A 20096-nucleotide genomic window follows, 5' to 3' on the forward strand; every position below is an offset into this window, starting at 1 on the left:
TCATAGACAAAAGCGCAAAACCTCCTCAAACACGTTTGCATGCAGTTTGGACTGCGGGGCTGGTTGTGCCGTCATTTTAGTGAACGGATACGGGACGTCGACTGCGCCTGACACTAGCGAAAGCCCTGTACAGCCCGTCCCCTCGAACCCGGGTAGTGGAGATCCCGATCTGATACGGCTGCCTAAGGGACAGAGCGCGTTGTGTGAGAGACGCCCTCACCCTTGCGATGGGAAAAGTGGATAAAACTCAACTGAAATTAACCTTCAACCAGAGAAAATCGAGGACCAGAGACCATACACCGGAGGAGGGCCCGAACGCACAAGACTGGTCCCCGGAGCAGGACGATGGAGATATCCGCTCTATGTTGGCCTCTATGTAGAAAAGCTTGCAGGCAAGTCTGACCGCCATAGACTCTAAATTGGACTCCCTGTCGTACCGGATGGATAGGATGTCGGAGCGTATGGATAAGCACATGGAGAGGATGGACATGGCGAAACGCAGGGTTACCGAAGTACACTCGGATATGAACACCGTACAAAAGCAGATGGCCAAAGTATTACAAACCTTGCAAGCTAAGGCAGAAGACCTCGAAGCCCGTTCCCGGAGATGCAATATACGCATTACGGGTCTGCCAGAGTCGACGCAGGTGTGGAACATGGAGCTATTTGTGCAAAAACTACTTCACGGACAACGATGGCCGCTGCCTAGGAGAGCTCTGCGATAACAAGCGTCTCTCCCCGATAATCCTGACACGTATCTGATAGCACGGCAGATATTTGAACTGGGACCGGACGCAGGAGGACTACAGCCTACATTGTTGCTGCTCCGGTACCGGTACATTAGCCGTGAAACGCACAACACCGAAAGGAAAGATTGCGGCCTGCAGGCGTAAAAGCAACTGGGGACTCTTGTAAACATCGTGGCCCACGAAGCGGGCGGAGACGGTCTGCGACGGGATCAGGCGAGAAGAACCGGGAGAGAAGGAGTGCCGCAGCGGTGAGAGTGGACCTGCTCCCAGGAAGAACAAGAGATTGGAGTCGCAGGCCGACCAGCAATACGGAAAGCGCTATGGACGGGGGCACCTGGGAGGCGGCCACCGCTCAGCTACGTCGCGGGCTCAAGCAGCGGCCCGATACAACCAGCGCCAACACTGCCTGTCGCCTGCATATGAGACAGGCATACAGGGAAACAACAAACCGGAGGCCGGGACGGGATCTCGCGCCTCGGAGAGTGTGGGGCCCCGACCATAAGGACTGGCGGGGCACTCTGCGCAGATCAAACAGCTTAGGCGGTGCTGGTGGGGACTGGACCTGGAGGTGAGCAGCTACCCAGCAACACACATTTATGCCCCATACGTGCCCTCACTGCCAAGGCACAGTGTAATAGGAGCTGTTACTAAGCCCCACTCTACAGGAGAGCGAGCCTCTCATTCAGGACATGTGCAGACACATGGTAGGTCAGAGGACAGCCACTCGGCAGCCGCTTGTGAAGGCAACAGCACACTTCCAGGAGCACACAGATAAAAGGGCACGCATGTAAGCACACTGGGACTATAAACCCCACATATCCTAGAAAGTATCGGGACATATAGACCAGCCAACAGTCAGGCCGCAGCTTGGGACACAGTGACGGCATAGGAAGCTGCTGGAGGAGGACTCTCTGACCCAAATCTGCAACTCATAAATAGCCAAAAACGCATATTATCATCATTGACTACTAATAGCAGTGGAGGTGGGGAGCCGGGAAAACCGAAAGGCCGTGCGTGGCGGTTGTGCACGCAGTCGGGCAACGGCGACTAATGGCCTTCCTGCCGCATAGCTGTCACGCCCAATAACCGAGTCTGCTACCATGGGCGGCAGAGGCCAACGTGCGACACAAACCAATAAACACAAACCAATAAACTAGAAAAATACGCCTACCGTGGAGACAAACCACAAACACCGGAGACTCTAAAGGGAGGTGAGAGCGGCGATCAAACCGAAAAACCCAAAGAAATAACTTCACGGGACATAATGTGCACACTGACTCAAATGCAAACATCAATTGGCGCAATCTCTACAGACATCACGCTGCTACGTGCGGATGTTTCTAAAATCAGTGACAGACTAAAGGAGGTGGAATCAACGACGACAACACTAACTACAGACACGGCGACGCTACAAAGTCAAGTGCAGACTTTGGAAAGAGCACTCAAACGGCTCTCTTACCCCTCCCCCCTCCCCCACACGCAAGTACAAAGTTATGGGGTCTAAGCACTCTGCTCAGTTTGGGAGGTGGGTAGTTCAGAATCCGCCGGGCAGGGAGGAGGGAGGGTGGCAGGGGTCAGATCAAGGGGTTGTTTTTTATATTGGTTCAGCTGCATACCAAGGCACGAAGGAAAATACTAATACATTTTACAGCATACATGCTTCTTAACGTAGGGCCGTCCCATGACAAGACAGTCGGACACAAACACATAAATGGTACCAAAATCAGTAGACACCCCACAAACGGTGGACAATAACGGAAGACCCATGCACCTTACGGTGATGTTGTGGAATGTGAACGGGCTAGGGGACAGGATAAAAAGGGGCCTGGTCTTGCACTACATTAAGAGGAAGGGACCGGTAGTGGCGTTAATACAAGAATCGCATTTGACGGGATCCACTTGTAAGGCCCTGGACAGATGGGGTTACAAAATGGCAGTCCACTCCGAATTCACTTCGGGATCTAGGGGAGTGGGAATACTAATACAGAAAAGTTGCCCTTTAATAATAAAGAAGTCCTAGACGGACGACCAGGGAAGATACGCCGCAGTGGCATGCCAATGGGAAGGGAAGCCATTTAACATAGTATCGGTATATGTCCCACCTGCACTGCACCAATCCACCCTCCCAGACCTAGGCAAACTCTTGCTCCCGCAGGGAGAATTTATTATAGGGGGAGACTTCAACGCAATCATTGACACATCTATAGATAGGAGACCCCCCAGAGACTCAAGCAGCACCAACCCCAAGCTGAAAGATTTTTATCAATGCGATTGGACTAACAGATGTGTGGAGGACTAAACACCTTCACGAGTGCCAATACACTTTCCACTCTGGGGCGCATACCTTAGTCCAGAATAGAGTACATATTTACATATAGCGGTAGGAATAGAGAGAGTACTCAAGATACACCTGCACCGGGGCATATCAGACCACTCACCAGTATTACTTACCTATGCCTCAATTATTCCAGGCAGACGTAGGCTTTTCCCACTGTGCCCATACTATTTGAAGGTCAAAGAAATTAAGAAGAAATTAATCTTAACCACAAAAAGATATTTTGCAGAAAACGAACATTCGGTGCCGTCACCAGTGACCCTGTAGGAAGCATATAAAACGGTCCTACAGGGCCAGGCTATCTCATTGGTGACACACCACAAACAGCAAAAGCGCTTACAAGTTCAAACATTAGCGCAACAGTTAGAAAGGGCAGAGGCTAGTCACGCCTCAGATGTAAACGAAGATACCACTCATAGGCTTAAATTAGCACAACAGTAATACAAAACTTTTGTATGGGAAGAAATAAAATCTAGGCTCACGGCCACGCAACACACTATCTACGAGCAAGGGGACAAGGCTGGAAAACTCTTGGCCTGGATAGACATGAGAGAGGACTAGTAGATGGATAGCGGAGCTAGAAATACAGCCAGGTGTCATGACCTCAGACTCCCAGGGCATAGTTGACCAATTAGCGACTAACTATGAGCAAGTATATACATCTGTAGCCACTGCCATGATGGATGATAATATAGACTTCCTAAAAGATACCAACATGCCAAGGCTCGACCAAGAGGCAATGCAATTCTTAGAGGCAGATCTTGCGCATGACGAACTAACTAGGGCCATACTAGCCTTACATACAGGTAAAGCCCTGGGCCCCAACAGAATTCCTGTTGAGTTCCATCAACGGACAACTGGTATTCTTGTGCCTCACCTACTTAACATGTTTCATGATAGCCTAGAACGGGGGAGCTTCCTGAAGATCAGCGCGTGGCGACAATAGTGGCAATACACAAGCCGGGTAAACCACCACACAGCAGCATGTCATTCCGTCCGATATCCCTTATCAACGCAGAAGCAAAGATATTATCAAAGGCACTGGCGACATGACTACTGCCATACCTAGAAAAGCTGATCCACCTGGATCAATCAGGCTTTATGCCACAACGTAACACGGCACTAAATCTGCGACGGCTCCATAGTGTGTTAGCACGCAGATCCACCATAGAAGAAGATGCAATTATCCTGTTACTCGATGCCCGGATGGCATTCGACATGGTGAAGTGGCCCTTTTTGTTCGCTGCTCTGCACCATTTGGGTTTTGGACACAAATTCATATGATGGGTGAACTTGTTATACACAAGACCAATGGCGCAGGTGGTTGCAAATGGAAGAATATCAGCCACTTTCCCAACGGGTAAAGGGACTAGGCAGGGCTGCCCATTACTGCCGCTATTATTCGCACTCGTATTAGAACCGCTAGCGGCATGGATACGGCAGGACCCAGTGATCTGGGGGCTCAAATGGACAATGGGGTGGGAGGACCGCATCTTGCTTTATGCCGATGATGTTCTCCTTTATCTGGCCTCGCCCTCGTGCTCTCTTAACTGCCTCATGGATATTTGTGCGGCGTATGGGCGGGTATCAGGCTACACTATAAAATGGACAAAATCACATATTTTCATACTATTGGGTGATTCCCCATGACTCCCACGTGCTTGTGACATACAAATAGCTTGCTGTGGGTTTAAATATTTGGGTATCTACGTAACATATCAAGACACACACTTTATAGCAGAAAACCTCATGAAGCCTCTGGCGCGCTTTCGTCGAGGTGTTCTCCATTGGCGAACCTTACCGCTTACATTGCTGGGCAGAGCGACCCTATTTAAAATGATGGCGCTCCCCAGATTCCTATATATCCTACAAAATACGCCATTCCCGATTCCCCCGACGTACTTCGTCGCAATTAATAGTGAGGTGAATAAGCTGTTGTGGGATGGTAAGGCAACCCGTATAGCCATGCATAAACTGGTCAGAAACTGGTACGATGGAGGCATAGCGCTCCCCAATATTAAAATATACTACTGGGCATCACAACTGACAGTAATACATCAATGGCTCCATGCCACACAGGAGGACCCGGCGTACCGGTTAGACAGGCATCTTATGGGAGTGGACGGTATGATGAGAGAACTGTATAATAAAAAAAGAACGATGACACTAACAGGCCCGACAGTGCACACAATTGGGATATGGCACGAGGCGCAAAGGGAACTAGGATGGGAAGGGGTCATGACGCTGGCCACACCCTTATGGGACACAAAGAAATTAGGCAAACTACGCAACAAAGGGTTTCAGGCAATGGGATTTGATAGGAATCTCGAGGGTGGGGGACCTATGGAAGAAAGATAAGATCATCCCCTTTGAACACCTAAAGCAGACATATGGCCTAGCAGACACAGAGGCTTATAGATACATTCAAATTAGACACGCACTCACAACAATGATCCCACAGGGCACCCAACTGCCGGAATCGTCACCCCTGGAGGATAGGCCGCTCACTGACCATTTGACAAAAAAAGCTATCTCGCTAATTTACAAGAAAATAATAAACAACCAACCAGACCTGTTGACCACTCTAAAAGCTAGATGGGAAACTGACCTGGGTGCACTGGACGAGACGGACTGGCAGGAGGCAATTGCCTCCCCCATAGAGGTGGCGATCCCCTCCAAATTCAAATTAATATAACCAAAGATTCTACACCGTACGTACTATACTGTTATATAAATTACACAAGGCGGATACGCCACTTTGCCTCAGGCAATGTGGAGAGCACGGCTCATTCTGGCACATAATCTGGCAATGCGTAGAAATCACGAAATAGTGGAAGTCGGTCATGCACACAATTTCTCAGGCACTAGAAATGACGATTGAACCAGAGCCTAAAAGAGGTTTGCTCAACATCTGGGAACCGACGGACCTCAACCATGCAGCGCAAACTTGGGTAGCGCTGGGTATGGCGTTGGCGAAGAGAAGTATAGCGCAACAGTGGGGAGCTAGACAGAACCCCACAGTGGCTAGGTGGTGTCGAGACATGGACGAGTTAATGATAACCGAAAAATCAGTATACACGCATAGGAGGTGCCCCAAAAAATGGACACGGGTGCGGGAAAAGTTGAATAAGTATAGAGGAAATATTTTTGATCCTCCGTGTGAAGAATCCCTGTCGGAGGATACCGACTAGGCATTGTATCCATGACGGACGCTGATGTATTGTATATATACGAACAACGATGAGGGTGCAAAAGAAAACCCGCTTTGTATATGGGCACAGTCCGACTTTTCAAAGACAAGGTATAATCGTACTGTGATGTATGCAACAAACAAATGGTATGTTATTGCAGCAATATTTGTAATTGGAAATGTTAATAAAAACATTTATATAAAAAAAAAAATACTTCACACCCTGCTGGGCCCTGACAAGTTCTCCAACATGTTTGTGGTGGAAAGAGCCCGCCGCTCACTGGGCCCGAAACCAAACCCCAGGGCCCCACCGCAGCCCATCATTGCTAAACTTCTGAACTACAGGGGCCGGGACACTGCCTTGAGGCTAGCTAGAGAAAAACAGTCCTTGCAATATGAGAGGTCCGCGATCTCGCTTTATCCTGATTATAGTACTAGAGTACAGGAGGCCCGCAAGCAATTTGCTCCACTCAAAAAGCAACTGTGTGATCAAAATATTGATTATGCCATGTTATACCCGGTGAGAATGCGAGTGAACAGGCAGGGACAGTCCAGGATCTTCACAGACCCCAAGACGCTGCAGAAGGCACTCAAAGAGTGGGCAAGAGACAGACGGCGGAGTCCGGAACATGATGCGACTGAAGGCGTTGCTGGAGGGAGATTGGATGAACAAGACTAACGAGAGACTCCCACTGCTGAGCAGATAAGATTGGGACAATTGTGGGGCGGAGTGGTATTCTGGCTGTTGTGTTATATACCACTGAGGGGCTAAAGCGGAGGATTTAGTCGCAGCTCATTAGATCAGGTGAAGGAGCTCGGGTCTCAGAAAAGGTTTTATGTTGTACAATTCTTCAGGGCTGTGACCTGCAACTCCTATGTGGGCAGGGAGAGTAACTGGGACAATTAATGAGACATCTAATGCAAATTGATAAGCTAGATGGTGGACGGTAATGGACAGTTTGCCAGCTGAAGTTTCTTTGCTGCACGGGCTGGCAACATCCGCCTCCGAGCGTGCACCGCATCTTGAGCAAAACCACGTGCAGTGTTAACAGATTTTATTATGAGAATTTGGGGGCTACATGGGGTTGTTTCGCCAATGCGCTGTTGGGGTATGCTTGGCAGGGGTGGAAGGGCATTGAGACCGACACATTGCAGAGTTTTCAAGAATGTCAGGTTTGCATGTACAACAATACCTGTGAGTCCGGCCGGACATCGATATCTGGGCTTTGCTTCTATACAAATCGAGGGGGCTAATGAGTCAGCGTGAACGAGACTCAGACATACATCTGGAGCTAAGAATCCTGACTTGGAAAGTTAGGGGTCTCAGTGACCATAGAAAATTATGGAAGGTCATTGCTTATCTAGTGAGGCATAGGATAGATATTGCCCTGTTACAGGAGTCTCACTTACCCCTGAGCAGCGCTATGTTCTGCTGCAGAGGTCTGTCGGGGAACACGCATGGGGCGGGTTTCACTACGCATGCGAGAGGGGTGATAACATGGGTGAACCCTAAGTCTCCCCTTAAACTGGTACCTATTGACACGGATTCTGAGGGCGGGTCTGTTATATTGCGATGTATAGGGAAGGGTTTAGATTTGATTCTGTTAAATGTGTATGGCCCGAATTATGACAACCCAAAATTCTTTACTTCCCTCACAGATGAGATGCGGGCTCACGCAGGGACGCTTCAACTTTGGGGGGGGCGACTTTAACTGTGTTTTGAACCCAACTCTAGATCGCTCAGGTGGCCCGGATAGACGCGCCACTACTGCGGGGCGCGCCATCACGGACTCTGACGCAATTAGAACTGACGGACGTGTGGCGGAAGCAGAACCCTACTGGGTGCAGGTATACTCATTACTTGGCCTTCCATGACTTGCATACAAGGATTGATTATTGGTTAACTACACATTCTCCATACGCAAGAGTTAGGGACTGCACTGTACTCCGCGTACTCGGATCACTTCCCTATTCTTTTAGTTGTAGACACCCCAGGGGAACACATTCCACCTTTTACTTGGCGCTTCCCTCCATACTCACTGCTGGATGCTGTATTTAGGTCAGAGATGGCCGAGGCTATTGACACCACCTTTGCCTGTAATGTTGGCTCAGTCGACTCATTTGCAACTGTATGGGAAGCGTTTAAAGTGTATATTCGTGGGATAGCCATGTCAAAACATTTGGGGGTGCTCCGCTCACTTTGGAAGAGTCTTTCTGATCTGGAAGGCTCCCTACAATCTTTAGAACGTCAATTGACGGCTGACGCGACTGACGCTGACACAGCGGCGTTCAAAACGCTCTTAGAGGAGTACCATGAGACGGCAGACGTGGAGCTCAAGCACCTAGGAAAATATGCGATGGCGCGCCTGTACGGTGAGGGAGAATGCCCATGCTCTGTCCTGGCCTCCCTCCTGAAGAAGTGCAGGGGGGTCACAGTGGTGTCTGAAATCAGAGATGAACAAGGCGAGATCATAGCGGGGAGATGGCGATATTAGAGCTGTTTCGCCAGTACTACTCAACATTGTACTGCTCCCGCAATGAGGGAGTGGAGTCTGAAATGTTAGACTATTTGAAGCATGTGAAGCTGCCTTGGCTTGCAAACGAGTGCCGCGAATACCTAATGCGCCCACTAGAAAAAGAAGAGATTCTTACTGCATTGGCTGGGATGAGGGCGGGTAGTGTGCTTGGGGTGGATGGACTCACGGTCTCTTTTCATAAAGAATTTAAGGATCTACTGCTCCCACACTTAGTCTCACTGTTTGAGGACATGGTGGTCGACGGTATTATGCCGCCGTCAATGAGACAGGCGGTCATCGTCACGATATTGAAACCGGGTAAATCTCCAGATGAATGCACTTAGTACCGTCCCCTGTCACTTCTAAACGTGGACACTAAGTTATACGCGAAAATACTTGCTAACCAACTGACACCGCCCGTTCCCAGGTAGGAACCTGACCTACAATTTGAGAATGGCTTTCGGGGCAATACAGCACACCAGAAAAGACATGCAGACAGTGGTGGTCTTTTTGGACATGGAAAAGGCCTTTGACTCGGTTGAGTGGCAATTTATGAAACTCATTTTGACACGGATGGGGTTGGGCGATATGTTTCTACAAAAGATAGGGGTCTTGTATCACTCGCCTACTGCCAGAATAAAAATTGGGGATGCCCTTTATTCCCGATATTATATGCGCTAGTGGCCGAACCGTTGGCTTGCACGTTGCCGGAGTATCATGATCATAAGGGCATTCGTTTCCCGACACATTGGCTTATAGTCACCACGTATGCCGATGATATGCTCCTCAACGTTCGGGACCCTGAGAATAATCTGTCGCCTATAATAAGGGAAATAGTGAAATTTGGTGTGCTCTCGGGTCTCAGAGTTAATTGGTCTAAGTTAATCATTTTCCCTCTCACCCCGAACACTGTTCCCTTTACACCTGAATACCCGTTACAGTGGACGACAGACCCAGTTCGATATTTAGGCATACTGCTGCACACGGACTCAGAGGCGGTGTTCCGGGAGAACTATGGGGTGGCTATCAGTAAGCTGGTGGACGATATAGAAAAATGGATCTGGCTGCCTCTGCTTGGGCGTATCTCGATCATGAAAATGGTGATACTGCCACGTTTTTTGTTCCTGTTCTCTAATATCCCTATGGTCCTCCCCTTGGACTTCTTCCGCACACTTACCACGCTTCTGAATAAACTGGCGTGGGCAGGCAAACAAGCCAGGGTTAGATGGGATGTCCTTACTCTTCCGTATGGCTTAGGCGGGCTGAGTGTGCCGGATCTTGTCTTATACTACAGGGCTGCACAAAGCGCACATGCTTACCAGTGGATGCATGGCTCCCCAGACACACCGCATTTACAAATAGAATGTGTGGCATCCTCTCCTCTTCCGTTACCCACTATGTTGTTCACACCTCCAGATCGTAGGACTGGGATTCTAGACTCTCTAAACGCAACGAGGCATGTCTGGTGTCATCTGTTGAAGTTAAATTCCGGTGCGATTTTATATTCCCCACTGGCCCCCTTAGAATGGTGCCATTGGCTACCCGTGTGCAAAGATATAGGAGTGACTATAGCGCTCAGTTCCATGGGAGCGACGACTGTTAGGGTGATGTTCCTAGAAGGGAAGGCCAAGACATGGGAACAATTTGCTGGGCCCGACAATAACGCCACACTGCTACATAGATTTCAATTTTACAGACTGCGACATGCAATGTTAGATACCCTAGGGACAGACTTGGATGAACCACCAGAGGTCATACCACTCACATTTACTATCAAGGCGACATCCCCCACCAATTTCATATCCAAAATTTACAAACTCTCCTTGGGGTCTTGGGCAAACTACTACACTAAGCCGAGACTTGTTTGGCAATCTGATCTAGACCGACAGCTAGACAACGCCACTTGGAAGTATTGTTGTGACAACACGAAGAGGATCTCGCTGAACGGGAGACACAGGCTCGTCCATTTTAAGTTCTTAAATAGGGTATATTACATGCCGGAGAGACTGTGTCGATGCGGGCTGCGAGATACAGCTATTTGTGATGGATTTGTGGAACCTAGGGCGGATTTCTTCCATTTAACTTGGTCATGCCCTGAAATAAGTAACTTTTGGGCCCTGGTATTTCAAGAACTAAGTACTATTATAGACGCGCAGATACTACCAGACCCGTTACTGGCTCTGTTGGGGCACTCTAAGCCACTTCCTAAAAAGGTTTCGCTGGTTAGTAGACATGGGATTGTTACTTGCTAGACGTTGTGTGGCAAAGCGCTGGTTAAAAGGCCCGTTACCCTCCATCGCCATATGGAGCAGAGATATGTTGCTTTGCAGCACGCAAACAGAGGTATACAGTGAGCTCCTCCCCCCGCTCAGTCACCCAAAAACCTTTTGGGCGCTATACCACACATATGTACTGACTAAAGATGTGATGATTGGGGATGATGGAGCAGGGGGGCGGGAGGAAGGGGGAATGATGGCGCACGGACTACAGACTGGTGATAGTAGGGTGACGGGGGATTGTGCTGTGTATTACATGCCAAAGCCGTACTACCATTGATCAGGGTCCGGTGGGCGAGGGACAGGTAAGAGCTCTTACTATGTTGTAAACTATTCTAATCGTAATATCGCTGACTCAGGGGGAGCTGAACGTAAAAATCCATGATATGATAGCCATTAAGACGATTGTATGGAAGTTGATAAGCTGCCTTGCAGCCACTTTGTGCAAACCTGTCTTTATAGTACAGGAAGTTCTGTCTCTTTTGTTGAAAATGTCAATAAAATCTGAAATAAAAAAAGGAATGCCCTGAGGGACAGGGAGAGTTGCCTTCATGGAACAGGAGAGCAATGCAGCTATCATGAGGCGCAGTCTAAAGGGCGGGTGTCGCGTAATATAGGAGAGTCAGTCCTCTACCAGGGCCTTTTCACCTTCCTCTGAGGAATCCAGGAGATGGAGATCCAAAAAGAGAGAACATCTTAAAAAGCGGCATTGTTCCAGATCTATGTTGAGGACATCGATGTCGAGACAAAGTGTAGTGCCTACATGCTCGCCGTCGGGAGCTGGGTCGACGCCGAAGGATTTTACGATGTCAAGACATAGGAGACGTTCAACGTCAAGATCTAGTGATGTCGATACACAGCTATGAAACATTCCAGACCCATGAAAAGAGAAAGTCAAGCCAAGAAGATTACCATCATCCTCTGACTCAGAATATTCCAGAGCGTACTCGCCATCGCCACCCATTCTTCTTACAGACTGTCGGCCAGCCCCTTCAGCGCCTCCTTCACGTATTTTGAAACCTCATCTTTCTCAGACAGACATCTTTGAAAGCTCCTTCTGTGGTGAGGCCTCTTGCGTCCCCTCGGAGATCAATGTCCCCTTAGTCCAGCTCTCGCCATACATCGAGAGCACAAGCACCTTCAAGACATCGTCATCGCTCGTGGCACTCCTCGAAACGCTCCTCTCGCCACACTCCTCATTATCAGCCTAGGTCCAGATCTAGAATACGATCAAGATTCAGATGATTTTATTCTACCTCTTCCTCCAGTATTGGAAGATATTCACAGACATAGATGTATTTTCCCCAGCCAAGGGTCTCTCCAGTTGATGACATCACACCTTCAAAGATGTGCTTGAGCGAGGGGCAACAAAACTGAACATTCCATTACCTGCCCCATCAACATCAGTGATTTTTTAAACTCTTCACAGACTTGCAGCATTGAGACCCCTCATACCTCTAGTTCCAGGTTTATTAGACCTGGACATGGAATTGTTCCTTAAGGCAGCTGCAGCCAAAGCAGCACTGTCTAGGCTTCAGAAAAATGTAAGCCTCCGGTTAAGGACCCCTTATTCCTGTGATCATATCCTCCTTTTGATTTAGTGGTTATTCTAGCTGCAAATAAAGTGTGTTCTACTACTACTTCATCCACAGTGCCACCAGACAAGGAGAGTAAGAAACTGGATTCAGTGGGACGCAAGGAATGTGGCACAGCTGCCACTACAATGAAAGCGCAAAAAAGTGTTGAATGAGGGCATGATGGTCTTGAACCAGGTGATTACCACTTATGCTGATTTATCTTTACTGGCATCTCATGGCCATGGTCACGATTTGACCCTTAAACAATATTCTTGGCTACGTGTTACAGCCATCCAGCAAGTATCTAAACAGGGGATACTTAATCTTCCTTTCTTGGGCAACACACTGGGAGTTCTAGGAATTATTAAATGGGTCAAATGAAGACCGAGATAGAAACCTTAAAGGCGGTTGGTCTGGAGAATTGCAAGGAACAAAGAAAACACCCTTACAAATCTTATGAAATGCGTTTCTGTTCAGAGGGTTCAAACCCAACAGTGTTTGCTACAACATCATTATCAACAGCAGCAGCAAAGACCTTTCCAGCAGCACCAAAGGCATCAGCCTATGGGAAGAGCTGGGCACCAACCAGCCCAAGCATGAAAGCCTCTTGCAGTCTCCAAACAAAGAGTCTCTACTGACCCTTCTTCAGTTACCCACTCCGGTAGGGGAAGTATTACATAATATCGAACAGTGGAAATCCATCACAAAAGATGCCTGGGTTCTGAATTTTGTACAGAATGGTTATTGTCTCGGATCCACCAGCCCTCCACCAAATATTCCACCAAAATTATCCAAAAACCATCTGTAAATGCAGAGATCAGAAGTGAACATCCTTCTACAGAAGCATGCAGTGTAGCTCATTCCTCCCAGTCAATGAAGCACAGACATTTATTCCCATTATTCTTTTGGGGAAAGAAAGGTCCCAAAAAATAATTCAGACCCATACTAGATCTGAAGGTCGCAAACAAATGGATACGGAGAGAAAAGTTCAGAATGCTAGCATTGCATCAAATGTATCCTCTAATCCATCAAGAAGACTGGCTCTGTTCCATAGATCTTCAAGATCTGTACTTTCACATTCCAGTAGCCAGCAAACATCACAAATTCACGAGATTTGTAGTTGGTCACAATATCAGTACATCGTTCTTCGTTTTGGACTCCAATCACCCCCCAGAACTTTTTTGAAGTGCATGGCAGTGGTCACTGCACAGCTCAATAAACTCAGAATATTTGTGTATCTATACCTAGACGACTGGCTTATCAAGGCATCAATGCAACTACAAGGACAGATCCATTATCGAATAACTGTTACTGCGATCAACCGATTAGGCCTTCATGTTAGTCGCCAGAAATCGACTTCCTCGCCAGTACAGTCTCTACATTAATTGGGAGCAACCATCAAAACCTTAAGAGCAAAAGTGTATCCTTCGGGGGCGATACTGTTATCCATACATCAAAATGTTAATGTTAATCTCTCTTGAAAGCCTCTCATCCTACGGTGAGAAAAGTGTAATCTCTCCTAGGCTTGATGGCTTCATGCATATTTCGGACATCAAATGTTTATCTCCACATGAGACCACGCCAAGAATGTCTGTAGGACCAGTGGAGTCAATACTCTGGCAACTGGGAATACAAGGTCACACTTTCAAAGCTAGGCAATCACTCAAATGGTAGTGCAAGTCAAAAAATCTCCTTCAAGTGATGTCTTTTAATCAGGATTCTCCCTCTCAGACAATAGGGACAGCTGCCTCTCTGTTAGGTTGGGGAGCACACATGGATCACCTGCAAATTCAGGGACGTGGTCCTCGAAGGAAATTACTTGTATCAACTTCCTGGAACTACGATCTGTTCATCAGGCATTGAAGTCTTTCCTACCGTCCTTCAAGACGAAAACCCTTCTTGTTCAGACAGACTACACAGTAACAATTGCTATCTGAAAAAGCAAGCAGATACAAAGTCCAGAGCCTTGTCACAAGAAGCCCAAACAATATGGAAATACTTGGTAACCAGAGACTTAAGAATCACTACAACCCATCTTCCGGCTGTACAGAATCTTCAAGCAGACTCCCTAAGCAGGATTCTTCAAGTAAATCACAAGTTGATTCTAAATGACAGCGTTGTTCAAAACATCTTTTGCATGTGGGATTTTCTTCACATTGATTCATTTGCGACTGCAGAAAACAGAAAATGCCCAAACTTCGCCTCAAGGTATTACTAACCAGAGACATTGGGGAATACCCTATGGATCGACCGGTCTAGCATATTTCTCTACGCTTTTCCTCTGATTCCCCTATTTTCCTCAGTAATCATCAAGCTGTCTTATTCAGAGGCCAAAATGATTTTGATAGCTCCAAAGTAGCCCTGACAATGGTGGTTCACAGACCTTCTCCACATGTCGGACCGTTCACACATGAAGCTGCCGTACAGACCAGACCTTCCCATGAAGTTCACATGTCAAATGTTCACCCCAATGTCTCCTACTTGAGTTTGGCAGCATGGTGCCTGAGCTTGTACAATATAGACATTTAATTCCACCACAAGAATTCATGAACATTCTCAAAGAGGCTAAGCACCCATCAAAGCGCTCAGCTTATTCTTTTAAATGGAAGGGAGTCTGTATTTGGTGTTCTGACAAGGGCTTTCAATCAACGACTTGCCAAGAAGCTGCTATTCTTCCATACTTGCTCTATCTGGCCAAATCCTCCTTACAATTCTCTTCTATTAACATACATTTGGTTGCGTTACCTGCATTTAGAAAATGTCCTTCTCAAACCTCTTTTTTTAAAGTCCCTATTATTGAATTCCTCCTTCCAATACGCCGTCTCTCCCCTCCCCTCCTTGGGAATTCATATAGTATTCTCACATCTCATGCAATCTCCTTTTGAGCTCATCCATAAAGCCTCATTACACAACCATTCTGGAAGGCTGCTTTCCTAGTGGCTATCATGTCAGCATGTAGGGCTAGTGAGATTCAGACTTGTGCTCTTACTAACCATATGTATAGACTTCTATAGCAGTAAAGGTATGAGGACTTATCCAAAATTCTTACCCAAAGTTGTTTTGGACTTTCACATTAACCAGTCCATTACTTTGCCTAATTTCGTTCAGCACCCTTCCACTCCAGCAGAAATAACTCTTCATACTTTGGATGTTAGGCGAGTCTTCACATTTTATCTAGTCAAAACAAGACACATGCCAGTCTAATCAACTGTTTGTAAACTATGGCCCCTTTCATACAGGTTTAGCCACGTCTAAAACTATATCCAGGTGGATAGTGTCTTGCATCTTGTTATGCTACCAGAAAGCAAATAAAGTACTGTCTGGTAAACCTGAAGCTCATTCCACCAGAGGGAAAGCGGCTACAGCTGCTTTAATGAGTAATATTCCCATTGCTGAAATATGCAAAGGAGCTACATGGAGATCAGTTCACACTTTTACCAAACACTACTGTTTGGACTTGGATGCGAGAACAGCAGCTCAAGTAGGACAGGCTCCTCTGAGGAATCTTTTCACTTAATTTTCAGATTATCAGTGGAGATCCCCTGAGAGAGGAGGAATGGTTTCTTACCTGTAATTCTACGTATCTCTCTGGTGAATCTTCATTGAAATCATAAGCAACCCGCCCTTCTCCCTGGTGAAAGTAACCGAGATGATTAATAGAAAATCAGCTCCCCAAACTAATAATACCACTGGCTTAGTAAAAAAGAACAGAGGTAACTGCAACCTACTGGGCATTGTGGGATACTGGTAGGCTTTCTACCTTTAAAGGCACAGACTCTTTCATAGCTGCAGAGTTGCACCCTATAAGTCTACGTGGTCCTCTTCCTTCTTCATCATTTTCCTTTAAAAAAGGTTTATGAAAGATTTGTAAGGACAAATAACGCATGTCAAGTAGTTTTTTTATATTTTGTTTAATTATACCTTAACCCTTTTTTAAATGCAAATTAAAGCAATTGGCCAACAAAGCCTCATTTATAGGCTGCAAAACATTTAATAACTTAAGTGCTTATCCAGGCCTTATTGAAGAAAGACTAACATCTACACTTAAGAAGATATATTGTAAAGAAGTGCTGTGGGATTCCCTCACATATGAGCGACCTATTCAGTGCTTATGATTTTAATGGAAAATCCTCTGCAAGAGAACTAGAATTACAGGTAAGAAACAATTCCTTATTCAGGACTGCATGGATTTATTATGAGGGAAGTCGGGCTCTATCCCAGGTTTGCATGTAAAACACCTCTGTTTCTTGCAGTCTTTCATATCCTCTTCTTAACATCACTTTTGCCATAGCCTGGTGAGTGACTGTTATCTCCCTTCACTATGAGGAGCGATGCACCAATTTGGGGACATCGCCAGTGATGCAGAAACGTGCACTCTACTGAGGAGCAAAAAACTAAAACATGGTGCCGCTCACTGTGGGCTGGCAGATGTTGAATCCACTGATAGAAAAAACAAGTTCATCCACAGTCAGGGAAAGATTGAATAGCTTTTTGTGCACTGGACCCGATTCACAATCCATTCTGTGAACTAAGGTTGAATGGAAGATGCCAGAAATAATCATTTTCCTAATGTAGAATCACAATGGTAAGTCACAAAATCTGATGCAATTACCAGCTTGGATATTCAGTCAGTATGGTTAAATTATGCCATTTGTAGGTTTTAAGGTAGGGACTTTGGTAGTTTCTGGGTTGCAGTTATGTTGTCTCAGTTGGAAACCATGTGTTTCACCACACCATATTTAATGTTCATGTGGAGATAGACTTTTCTCAACGTGGGAAAATAGTTATGCATAAGACCAGAAGAAAAATAGGTTACATCTGTATAAACACTTTGTTGTCATATTTATGATTGCAGAATTTTGTACCTGGTGGACAATCTGCAGAATTTTGTACCTGGTGGACAATCTGCAAGAGTATACATAGGTATACTTCTTGAAGTTTGACTTTTTGGCTATCTATTTGGATTACTTGAAACAGTAGGAGCTTTACTCCAAAAGTAAGGCTAATCTCCTGGGAATTTTTTTTTCAATTTTTAACAGTCTTCTTTGACAATTTGTTTATAGACAGCATATTTTTTTAAACCAACATTTCTATATGAAGCATTCAAAACCACTTGATTACTTTTACCTTTCCATTGGTTGCATTGACAGCATAAATACTTGGATTCCAGTAGGACTATTTTAAATCTCCAATTATGACCAAAGTAACCAGTTTTTTTAATATTACTGTTGCATTTACTCTTTAGTTTCTAAAACTGAGCTACAACCTGATGTTGGATATAGCTGCTAGTCCAACAATTAGCTATGTCGTTACTTGAAAAAAAAAAAGCAGTTGAAGTTAAATCATTCAAATGGCTGGTTGTTTCGAAAATCAAATTAAGTGCAAAACACTCTCAATCATTAGTAATATAACTGCTTTAAATTTTCAGACAGTGGGAGTAGCTCACCATTGCCCAAGTATGCCTCATCTCCCAAACCAAACAACAGCTACATGTTCAAACGAGAACCCCCAGAGGGATGTGAACGGGTGAAGGTCTTTGAGGAAATATCGTAAGTAATGCTTTTTATGTCAGCTGGTGTCTGCAAAGCAGTAAGCTTCTTAACTAACTGAGCACTAACATTTGCAGATGGATTGACTTATCCAGCTGTACGAGTTTTAGCCGTAATAGTTCTGTTTCAGTAGCTTGTTGGGTAACTATTTTGGTATGCAATTGTATGAAAAATAACCTACAAATAGCATGTTTGTTGTTTTTGCTAACCTGTTTCAGCAATAAAGATGAAAACGCAACCAGTGTTAAGACGTACTGATGCATTTTTTCAATATTTAAAAATGGCAGCTGTGCCATTTGCCTCTGTTGAATAAACTTATTCTTCTGATTGTATGGCAAGACACAAGGCTCTTGTTATGCTACTCAGTCTTTACTACAACCCACAGAGCATGAACTACAACAAACTACGCTCCCATAACCTCCTAGTTCAGTAGTTTACTGTCCGGCAAATCACATCTTCCAACTAACAGTGAAATAAAACCATACTTCGCAGCAGTACCCCTGCTCACCAACAGTGGCTTTGTGTGGCTCTATACAATGTCAATATTCTCCAGAAGTGATGCGCAGGACCACTTACAAACACCACACATGCTCACTGTTGTCTGTTCCTTCCTCTCCAGGACACCAGGCATGGATCCGGAGCTACTCCTTGTCTCTGTGACAACTCTGTCCAAGTTCATCACTAACACATGATACCAGTGTGCAAGGGAAATGTCACCCCACATTTACAGGGTCTAAGCCTTGTCACAAGCAAATGTGTGCGACAGATCTCCATGAGGTATGTCTTTGGTGTTTGGGGTCGGAACATGAATCCAAGCCCTACGGTGGCTGCGCCCAAATGAACCCTAAGGTCATATGGGACCCTGAGGCGAAGATTTACGTCACCAAACACCAAAAGGCACCATGTTGTGGCCATTAAGTCCTCATTTCCTCTTCCTGTGGCAGATCTTCGTCACGTTTGCAGTCATAAAATAAGTTTAAAAAAAACTCACAAGAAAACACAATGTTTAAGCTTGCCTTGGCCATTTCCAACACTCTTGAACTGCCTTTCGATCTCGCTGCCGAGCAGTATTTCCTTTGGAGCCAATTCCGACTCTTGTCCAGAGGTAACCCGAATTTCCTGGGCCATCTGCAACACCTCAGCATATAGAGGATATTTGTGAACTCTTGCTGCGTTCCTTTGGAACCCTACTGACTCCCTCTGGCATACCTTCGGACCCCAAGGAACCTTGAAGACATCCAACTGGAATCCTGAAGCCGGGTCCACCCTTAACATCAGCTGGAACCATCAAACCAATGTAGACTTAGGTCTTGGCTCCACACCCTGCACTCGATTTCTGTGCATAGATGCTGATGTCAACGGATGCGCGCCACACAACACGCACATAGTTGTGAACTGCGAAGCCGCACACTGGACTCGGATATATGCGCTGCCATATATGTCACAGTGAGCTATACCGAAACCTCCTTGTTGCGCTCCAGCCTACACTATGACCATGACGCTGGTGCTAAGCTGCCCGGAGGCCTTGGCATTTGGGGGTGACCACGGTGACTTGTACGACCCTCGCTGAGAACCTGGGTGGCAGCCGTAATAGCCGCCATGTGGGCTGGAACACAGCGCCATCCTCTGTTGTTAGCAATGCGCTACAGACACACTGCAACAAAACACAGAAAAACACCATGGGCCTACCTTCTCACAATGTACGCACCTGATTCCTATACAAATGTTCGCCTGCACATCGCCGCCGGACCTCCGGGTTGCCGGCTGAATGGCTGTGTCTTACCACCTGGAAACATGTGTTTTCTTTTGTCCCACTGACCCGACACTTTGGCTGGTGAATGTACATTGTAAAATGATGTGACTGCGATTAATAAAGGTTTTAAAAAAAAAAAAAAAATAGATGC

The 20096-nt window shown here is 46.2% G+C and overlaps 1 protein-coding gene across 5 annotated transcripts in view; it reads left to right on the top strand.

The window, feature by feature from the left end:
* Positions 1-20096, top strand: part of GLCCI1 (glucocorticoid induced 1) — a 400242-nt gene that overhangs the window by 285332 nt on the left and 94814 nt on the right. For all 5 annotated transcript variants that reach the window (XR_014970042.1, XM_085630890.1, XM_085630888.1 and 2 more), the window contains exon 7: positions 18072-18192. Coding sequence is in view for 4 of the 5 variants with exons in the window: in XM_085630890.1 (XP_085487016.1) it covers positions 18072-18192 (121 nt within the window). In the remaining variant the exon portion in view is untranslated. The remainder of the gene's footprint in view (positions 1-18071; positions 18193-20096) is intronic.

This window comes from Triturus cristatus, chromosome 10 (genome assembly GCF_964204655.1).
Source record: "Triturus cristatus chromosome 10, aTriCri1.1, whole genome shotgun sequence".
Taxonomy (NCBI): Eukaryota; Metazoa; Chordata; class Amphibia; order Caudata; family Salamandridae; genus Triturus; species Triturus cristatus.